At 36.9% G+C, this 10,017-nt stretch overlaps 1 protein-coding gene across 3 annotated transcripts; it reads left to right on the forward strand.

Annotated features, from left to right (window-relative positions):
• Positions 1-566: 566 nt before the first annotated feature.
• On the forward strand, positions 567-5,579 carry LOC107786285 (uncharacterized). Of its 3 annotated transcripts, XM_075253785.1 has the most exons (8): positions 568-750; positions 1,089-1,384; positions 2,009-2,180; positions 2,369-2,451; positions 3,144-3,305; positions 4,342-4,452; positions 4,838-4,904; positions 4,986-5,579. In XM_075253785.1, the coding sequence occupies exons 3-8, from the start codon at positions 2,063-2,065 to the stop codon at positions 5,264-5,266; spliced, it is 822 nt and encodes a 273-aa protein (XP_075109886.1). In that variant the 5' UTR covers positions 568-750; positions 1,089-1,384; positions 2,009-2,062; the 3' UTR covers positions 5,267-5,579. The 3 variants fall into 3 exon arrangements, with proteins under 3 accessions (XP_075109887.1, XP_075109886.1, XP_075109885.1); XM_075253786.1 differs by lacking the exon at positions 1,089-1,384 and having other exon boundaries at positions 567-750; positions 2,046-2,180; XM_075253784.1 differs by lacking the exon at positions 1,089-1,384.
• Positions 5,580-10,017: the final 4,438 nt, after the last annotated feature.

The following is a 10,017-nucleotide window of genomic DNA, read 5'->3' on the forward strand; positions in this document are numbered from 1 at the left end:
TAGGCGTGATGTTCGTACACCTCTTAGCCGTTTATATATATATTAAAAAATATAATGGATGAAATTAAAAAATAGGCAGATTTACAAGTGGTAATTGAAAAGTAGGCACAATTTAAAAAATAAATAAAATTTAGCCACTTTGTATATAAAGATAAATCTGAACGAAAATACTGTTCAAAATTCAAAAATATTCCAGCATAATATATTGGAGTTCGAACTTTTTACATGTGAACTTTCAGTATAATATACTGGAGTTCCAACATAATATACTAGTCTAGCATAATATGCTGGAAGTTCATACACATATGCTCTAATCTCCAGTATATTATGATGGAACTTTTCTTGTGCTGGAGTTATAACATAATATGCTGGAAGTTCATATAATATGTTGGAAGTTCATACACAGATGCATCAATCTCTAGTATATTATGATAGAACTTTCCGTATTACAATCAAGTAGTGACTATTTTTTAATAAGTTTATAAACACCGATTATTTTTCAATTATCGGTCCGAAAACTGGCTAGCTGCTGCTATTTTCACAAATATAATAGGTCTCGGCTTGGATAGATAAGGGTAATGTTTGGGCTTTATGGCAGATTGCGTAGTTTCCTCCAAATACATCGACGCTAATGACCCAATTTGGATCTATTCGGCCCGAAAACTGCTTCGGCCTAGTTGACAGTCCCTCCGCCGTGAACTTGCTTGAGTTCTCGTCAGCCTCCATCTTTTTCCTCCACGTCGAATTCCTGTAAGTTTCTAAAACTGTCAACTCCGACTTTTGTCTATCTCTTTGAACTTTTACCAGTTAATATGCATTACTATTCCCCCCCCCCCTCCCCCCTTCTTTTATTTGGTGACTTGATTATTCAAAGAGTTGATTTGACTGGTAACTGAGGTGGATTTATTGTTGAGTTTGTATTGTATGAAAACCGTTTGATAAAATGCCTATTAGATCTTGTGGGTTTGATTCAATGTAAACTCAAAATTTTAGCTTGAAAATGTGTGTACAACTATTAGTTAGTCATGTGATTTTATTTGTGTCAAACTTGCACTTGAGAAATGTATTGTTCGCATTTGCATATACAGAAATTTGCTGCGTTCAAAAGGCGTCGCTCATACAATTTTTGAGGGTGTTAGGTACTTTGGAAGAGAACAAATGTTAAGAGGGGATAAGACAACGACAACAAACCCAGTGTATTCCCATGAATAGGGCCTGGAAAAGGGCAACCCGGTGCACTAAGCTCCTGCTATGTGCGGGGTCCGGAGAATGGCCGGACCACTAGAGTCCTTACCCAGTATTTCTGCAAGATGCTATTTCTACGGCTCAAACCCGTGACCTCCTGGTCACATGGCACCAACTTTACCAGTTACGCCAGGAGGGAGTAAGAAGGAATTTTAATTTACTTTATTTCCCATAAAATAGCAGCTGAATAGAAAATTTCTTATTTACTTTTGAGAACTGAATTCCACTAAGCATGGGTGGTCCTAATTCCAGATAAGTGAGGGTAGCGCTTAAAAGTAGTTCTATAGTGCTGCAATCTGAAATGTTTCTCAAGGTTCCCCTTCATCCTAAGTCAGATTAGTTAGTGAAGTGCTAATAAAAAGAAAGTGAAATCATAACTTTTGACTATATAGAAATCTTTCACCAATTGTTACGTTCGACTCTGAATTTAAATTATTCTTAAGTGTAAGCTAACTCTAACTTTTGGTAAACAAGTTTAGACTGCAGAACATGTGCTTGGTGAAGAGTCCTTCCAAACAAACATATGTGATTACTTTAAAACTCATTGATGAAGTGCTATTTTTTTGTTACTTCAGTTGGTTCATATCTTTCTATGGAGACCAGCGAAGGCCAAAGAAATAGTAGCTCCTATTAACAAGGGCATTGATACTAGATTGTGCATTTAATTTGAATGATCTGATGTTTTTTTGACTGAACAGTGTGGTTCATTATCTATTTATCTCACGTTACTAGTGTGAACTTTATTGTACTTTTTTCTTCATAGATGAACTGATATAGTCTAGCTGGAATTGTTGATTGAGACACATAAGCTGAAGAAATGGTAGGCTGGCAACGACATCTTCAGCGCATGCTCCATCAAGCTGGGAAGAGATATCACCAAAGTCAAACTATTCCTTTCAATTCACATTATCACTCAAAGTCGTCTCTAGTGCTTGGTAATGGTTCTTTCTCTGTTGAAGCTTGATAAATTGATTCTTCTGATGTCTTGTGATGGCTGTGGATTGTTAATGCAACCCGTCAATAGAAGCACCTCTAGTTAGAGTTCAGGGCTGTGTTCACTTTCTTCCTTCAGTTGCTTTTCGTTTTTGATTTCTCAAGTCATATATCATTTTTTATTTTCTAGGTGAGGCACCTTACTTGCCAAGATTGCAGAATACGGTTTCATCTGGCATCTCAAGGCCATTATACCAGTATCTACAGCATTTGGTAATGTTACAATATAATTTAGTTCATATATATATGTGGCTATGTATAGTGAATTCAGGTGGCAATTCGGTCGTGAATCTATATCCCACCCTTCTTTGTTTTTATTTAATTAAGTTTTGTTGTTTTGATTTCTCGTACTCAAAACAGCTTATCATATTGCATACTATCTATGTTATGAGACATTCTATTCGTAGTGTTGCAGATGCTTGTCTAAGCACATAGGCAATTGGTGATCCTGTCTATTTTAATATAGCACCTTGGCAGATTTTTTCTATTTATATATCATGTTTTAGATCTATATAAACTCGTTCTATAATCCTTTATGGCCGTGCAATCAACTTATTTCCCAATCGAAATATTGATAAAACCATCTGTACATAAATTTCCTGTAATATACACAACAATAGTTTTATAACTCTACTAGAAATTATAGTCACCATTTTGTCATTTTTGCAAAAGCCATCGCCAAGAGTGGGTTAGTCAGTTTGACATCTGTCTTTACACTTCAGATATACTAGTGTCGATGGCTAAAGTTTTTGACTCTTTGTTATCTTGAATAACAATATAGGCATGCTTCTTTTTATGCTTTATTTTAGAACATTTATCCTATGAAAGAAAATTCAAATTAGTTTAAACAGTTTCATAGTTTATTTTTTTGCTTTCTTTTCCTTCCTTTTTAACTTTTTTGACAGGGGCTCTCTAGTACAAGGACCTTACTTGTAGACGCATCTGATGCTACACCAATTTCTTCCCCATTGACACCGCTTCTAACATCAAATACTGGAAATAAAGAAGCTGAGAAAGCAACTTCTAAACCTTCAACAGTTCAAGCAATTTTAAAGGGGATAAAACAGGTATGAAATGCCATAGCCTTTCTAATTTACCGCACACCAGAGCAGAATTTGCATGATGAGTAACAATTTGGTGAGTAGATGTGGTTAGGTACAGCCTTATCATTCGTATTTAACTAATCTCCTGGCAAATTTCCTTTTTTTTTCTCCCTAGAATTGATGTCCCAGCTTAAATGGTTTATTAAATGATTATTTACATATAAATTGAAGTTACTCCCCGCCTCTATGTTTTAGACTCATAATTAATAAAGTTTTTTAGAATATTGCCAAGATTTTATGTGAATTAGGATTTAGCAATATGACAGTGAGGTCTACTTTATATCCTGCAATTTATGAGCACAAAGAAAAATTTAGAATTTTGGATTCTCTATTCAATTGTTCGACTGATTCTTGATTCAATATTTTTGGTATTGGGAGGACAGTGTGATGAAAAATGCAAATTTGCGATAATGTACAGGAATCAGGGAGAAATATTGAAGAAAAGGGACTGTACAAATGCTTATCTCTTTCATTACATACATGTTTGTGTAAGACTGTAAGCAGACTTTTGTCCCATTAGAATACAACAATAACAACCCAATATAATCCCACTTAGTGGGGTCTGGGGAGGGTAGTGTGTACGCAGACCTTACCCCTACCCTGGGGTAGAGAGGCTGTTTCCAAATAGACCCCCGGCATCCTTCCCTCCAAGAACTTCCCACCTTGCTCTTGGGGAGACTCGAACTCACAACCTCTTGGTTGGAAGTGGAGGTTGCTTTCCAAATAGAATGCATGTGAAAATTGGGGCCTGTCCAAGATGATGTTCTCATGCAACTATAACTTAGTGAAAGAATAATTGCTCCAACAAAGAACAGATATTGTTGGGACCTGTTTGTTTTCTAAATATGTTTTAATCTCCTTTCTTGTTTTATTTTCTTGACAAGTTTTGTTCTCTTTCTTTTACTCCTTCTTTCTATCAGAAATCTCTTTCCTGTCAACTGAAAGAGTGAGGAATCTTACCATGCTATCCTTTCATTCCTATGGCACTTGTCATTTTCAGAGCCCAAAGAAGATCAATTTGGTTGCAGCATTAGTTCGTGGGATGCGTGTTGAAGATGCGTTGTTGCAGTTGCAAGTGACTGTAAAACGAGCTTCCAAAACTGTCTATCAGGTAAGGCTTCAAGCAGCTTGCAGAAGATCAGGGGAAAGGAAATTATTTTCTTCATGAATCATTCAACTGTTGTTTACAAGTAGGCTGTATTTTATATATTTGACTCGGCCTTTCTGTTGCCTTCTTTACAAAGAGCATTCTCTAATGTATCTGCCACACCTATACTGCATTGAATAATTCTATGTTGCAAAGTAACCTCCATTGTCGTGTTGACAATCATTCACTTCTACTCATCCAAAAAAAAAAAAAAAAAAACAATCATTCACTTCCAAACACCACATGAGACCAACCTTAAAGTTGTAGGACAATTGCCGAACATGGCTCCTGAAGTCAAAGATTATTTACAGTTCAGGTGTGATGTAATAGGAACCTTTTATTTTTGTAGGTTATACATTCAGCTCGGGCAAATGCAACCCACAATTATGGATTTGATCCAGATCGTCTTCTTGTTGGTAAAAAAGGGAAACTAACAATCTGTGCTCTCCTCTTTCTTCTAATCTCGGACTGATTCATTCTTTTCATATTTGGTGCAGCTGAGGCTTTTGTTGGCAAAGGACTTTTCAAAAAAAGGGTGTCCTACCATGCTAAAGGAAAGTGTGGAATAAAAGTGAGGCCAGAATGTAGACTGACCGTTGTAGTTAGGGAGATAACTCCTGAGGAGGAGGCCGAGATAGCTAAGTTGAGAGTACACAACTTCAAGAAGCTCACCAAACGCGAAAGGCGTCTAGTTCCTCATAAGCTCATTGAGACTACTCCAATATGGGACCGCAAAGGCAGAGCTAAGAGCAATGGACCAGGTGCTGCTGCTGCTTGAGCACAGTTACGGTGGTAGTTTGGTTTCACTAGAAAGCTTTTTAGTTCCGTAATAATCAGTTTGGGATGAAATGGTGTGCTTCTTGTCGGATTTCTTTTTCAAATGTTCTCTCTCATACACCCCTGCTCATAGCAGCTTAGGTCGAGATCTTTAGCTTCATTTGTAGGCACCTTCCTCCTTTTCTTTAGCATCTCAAGTGCCTCAAACTTCACGTACTTTTATGGCCTTTAAAGTATTCAGATGACTGATTGAATGTGTATTCATGATGGATAGATATTTCCATTTTGGTCAGTGTAATAAGTCAGATTTTGCATATTGAGCAATTTTCTTTTTCTGTAACCTTAAGGAGTCGTTTGGTGTGTGCGATAAAGGATAATAATTCCGGGATTAGATGCGGGATTATTTTATCCCGCGTTTGGTTGAAGTTTTGAATGCGGGATTAGCAATCTTGGGATTAATCCCTAGAGTGGGATAATAATCCTAGAATTAATCCCGGGATAAACATTAAAATGGCAAAGATGCCCTTCTCCAAGGCTCTTACTCCAAGTCTTTTAAACAATCCAATGTTAAAATTAAAAGTAAAAGGCTTTTCCTCTTGGGTTGAGGGTCTATTAGAAACCTCTCTACCTTTACAAGGTAGGGGGAAGATTTGTGCACACGTTACCCACTCCAGATTTCACTTGTGAGATTATACTAGGTTTATTTAATTCCCATATTATAGTCCTATCATTATAATTCCGGGATTCTTGATTAACTACTTCACAATGCCTTCTGACATTGATTGTAATGAGCCTTGATGGTAGATGCCTCTGAGTTCCACTATCATGCCTTTGCATGTTACATGAGCCTCCTAAGCCACAAAGTCCAATGGTACAGGATTACAACTTTTCATCCAATCTCCACCCTATATCATATTACAGTCACCCAGAGTAACCAACCTTAATGGATCCTCAAATTCTATTCCTTGTATCCTCCATTTAAAATGGGGACAAGAGTGTAGACTACAACAACAACAAATCCAGTTTGATCTCAACATGTGGGGTCTGGGGACGGTAGTTTGTACGCAGACCTTACCCCTACCTAATGCAGGTAACAAGAGTGTAGACTAATAAGATAATTTTCATTAGCTACAGTCACCCTAATAGGCACAACCTCCTTGATATGTTGCCTTTTCAACAGCTTGGCTAAAAAGTAAAGGAATCAAACATCTTGATAGTGCGCCTAATCTCCTCTTTCAATCCTCCACTGAAAAATCCCAAGAAGAAATCCCCACGAATAGTAGGATTTCTTATCAAGATCCAAGCCTTAAGGTCTTCAAATTTCTCCAAGTATTCAGTAACTGTCCCCTTTTGCTCAATCCTCTTAAAATGTCCAATAAATTCAAATGACTATTATCAGACTCTAAATCTTTTACATAGTTTTTCAGTGAAGTCAGTCCATCTAACTGTCCTTTACTTAAATGATAGGAGAAGAACCAACATTCAGCCTTAACATTGAGACGAAGGACAACCATCTCCAACTTTTGTTGTGGGTCAGTCACATGATTGAAATGGAAATATCACTCACATTTTCTCAGCCAAGTGCGCGAATCACGTAAGTCAAAGTATGGGAATTCCATTCTATGATTGTGATTACTCGACTGAGTTCTTCCCAAGGAGTTGTTATGTTGCTCCCCAATCCTGGTTCTATTACCAGAACCTTCTGCCAATGGATTCTCAGCTGGAGCACTTCCCAAAATTCCATCCTGGTTCGAGAGGAGTTTATCCACAAGGAGATCCAACTTTTTATTCATATCTTCCATTTTAGCATTGTTAGATGTAATATAATCTTGTAATTGACTATCAATCTTCTTGACCAAATCTTCAGTAGATTTTGCTCTAGTTTCAGTGATTGTCATAGTGTTAGGAAGAGGCTCTAGATACCACTTGTAATATACTCAAAATACAAAAGTTATTGAGGTAAAGGGAATTTTATTAGATTCAATATTCAGTGCAATGACAAAATCGAGCTAGAGGCTCAAACTACTAGTAACACTGGAGTCTCTAATGACTTTCCTGAAAGAAAAGAATGAAGGGTGAGGTTATAAGAGAATTAGGAGAGACGAAGAATGGAAAAGAGATAAAAATCAGTTAGGAATTAATTGAGAATTATCGGTAGGATAACTGCCTCTGCTCCCTTCAGTTGGCTATTAATTCTGTTAGCTTTCCCTTTTAATCACTACCGTCTGTATTGGTAGAAAAAAAGACTGTGATACATGGACCATCTCTTGAGGTGACAAGTGGTACTTTCAGTTGAGTCAATAAAAAATAAATGAAAAGACACAAATGAAACACCCACACTGTTTCACTAGAAGAGATACCGGCCTGACAGTTGGAAAAGAAGAAATAGGTACGAGATGAATGAAGGCCACAAAAGGGGAAGATTCATGAATCTGTTATAAATAAGGAAGAGAAATCGCCTCGACATTAATTTTGATTATGGAAAATTCTCAGTTGTTATTATAACCGATACAATTAACTACGGTAACGAATAATCAACGCAAAAAATGCCATTAACGATCTAGAATTAAGTAGGAAAACTGTTATATTTAGGAGTCCTTATATAAGGACACGTTCCTCATTTGTAAAGGCATCTGGATATTTTTTAATATATGCAATTAGACTTTTAATCTGTTCGATTCAAGTGTTCAAATTGCAATTCTGAGAAAGAATAGCAACCAACATTAAGCATTCTTTTCTTACTTATTATTTCCATTATTTTTTATTCTTGAGATTACCCAAAAAGTGAAGTAATCTTGGTTATCAGTAATCCGATTTTTTCTAATATTAGCTTTGACGGTAAAATTTATTTTTGGGTTAACACCATCAGATTATATCCTTTAATGAAGAATATATCTCACCTGTTCACTCTATTAAACTTGAGATCTATCCACGTGAACCTTTATCCTTTTATTTGCTACTGCCACAGCTACACTAATACGTGTTGCTAACCTCTATATCTGAACCTTATTTTCCCCAGTTCATTTCTATACTACGCCTCTTTTCTCCATCTCCGACCACCTAAATCATAAAATTAAATGGTTTGTGATAGAAATTTAGGGTCCACCAAAGTGTATAGAGAACGTGGTTCTCTATCAGTTCCTACAGAACACATACAATCAGAAATAAGTAAAAGACACAGTAGAATTTTATGTGAAAAACTCTCAGCTCACGGGATTAAAAATCACGATCTACACTCATAGGATTTCAACTTCACTACTGAACAAACTTCAGATAACAAACTATTGTAACCTAGGAATTAAACTCTTAATCCCTCACCCACTTGTAATAACTCTATTACAAGCCCCTTTGCAATAACTCTATTACAAAACAACTCTACTAACTCTAGCCAAGACACAAATACAAGGTTTATGGTTTTACAAATAAATTCCTACACAATACTTCTAGCTAAGCTAAGTAGGAATTACAATTAGATCACTCTAACTAAGGTACACCTCAATTAAGAACATAAGATAACACAATGCTGGAAACTGGTCCTTGTTCTGTTGTTCTTTGTTTATTAAGGCTTGAAGTCACTTGCCAGATATCATCACACTTAAGAGAGAAGCTTAATGATTTTTCAGATGTTCAAGTGTTGTTTTTCCTTTGCTTCATCTTGATAATATACAAGTGATGTCACTTGGATGATGCAAATAATTATTCGGTACAAGGCACTCCCCATAAAGTGACTGGTGTATTATTTGCCATGTTGCGTATGTGCAGAGGAACAATTACAGTGATTTTACAGTTGTGGGGAGTTGACTGGTATATCCAGCAAGGGAACTGATGTCCATCTGTTCCCTCTGTCGTCTCTTTGACTCTAGTTGTTAGAACTTGTGCTCGACTAGAGACTTGTTATTCTTGAGCACTTTGAGAATACGTAACAGGTTCTTGATCTGGTTCATATCATAAAGTTTGTTAGATCATCAAAATATAATAAGACACATAACTTATCAATTTTTCCCTTTTTGATTATGACAAACTTATAATTGAAATTCCCCCTGAGAACTTGAGGTTCCCCCTGAGAACCAGATCACCATAATATTTCCTGTATTCCCCCTAAGAACCTGAGAACCTGTTCCCCCTCTCAATTAATTTTCCTCCTTTTGGCATCATAAAAAGATTATTCATAAGTAATAAGCAAAAAGAAGTCCAGCATGATTAACTCATGCCACATGTGTGCACACAAGCATGGCTAAAAATAGAGCATAAGAGTATAGCATGCGTAGTAAAAGGACGGGATGCTATTTAATTGGAAAGAAAAGTTAATAGAATTAGTAATACCATTGTTACACAACCATTCGCAAAACAACACAACTTAAAAATACCAGCCACAAAAAAAAGGACCAAGGTAGGACGGACAATATTTAACTGGACAATGGGAAGGGAACTATTTTAAGGAGAACTAGAAGGGGGAGGCAGGGATGAAGATGCAAGGGTTCTGAAGAGAATATCAATTCGAGCATTTGGAGCACTTGCTTGTTAAGCAGCCACACCTTCAGGTCCTCGACCTATTTCCTGAGATCTGCATTTTCCTTGGTCAGACGGGCAACCTCTGTGCCTTGTGCACTGCTGGAACCAGGTTCCTCTTGGGCCTGACTAAGCTGCCCTTCCAGAATGGAATTCCGTGCTTCAACCTCCTTATCTCCTCATTTGCAACATTCTGAGCATCAATCAATTGAGAGATTGTGGAATTGCTGCCAACCCCTCCTT

Source organism: Nicotiana tabacum, chromosome 5, assembly GCF_000715075.1.
Source record: "Nicotiana tabacum cultivar K326 chromosome 5, ASM71507v2, whole genome shotgun sequence".
In the NCBI taxonomy this organism is placed as follows: Eukaryota; Viridiplantae; Streptophyta; class Magnoliopsida; order Solanales; family Solanaceae; genus Nicotiana; species Nicotiana tabacum.

Excerpts from the sequence above, each read along its gene's own strand:
- LOC107786285 (XM_075253786.1), top strand. The coding sequence starts at position 2,063 with ATGGTAGGCTGGCAACGACATCTTCAGCGCATGCTCCATCAAGCTGGG. Across the intron at positions 4,453-4,837 it reads CTTCCAAAACTGTCTATCAG|GTTATACATTCAGCTCGGGC; the intron begins GTAAGGCTTCAA and ends TTATTTTTGTAG. Across the intron at positions 4,905-4,985 it reads TCCAGATCGTCTTCTTGTTG|CTGAGGCTTTTGTTGGCAAA; the intron begins GTAAAAAAGGGA and ends TATTTGGTGCAG.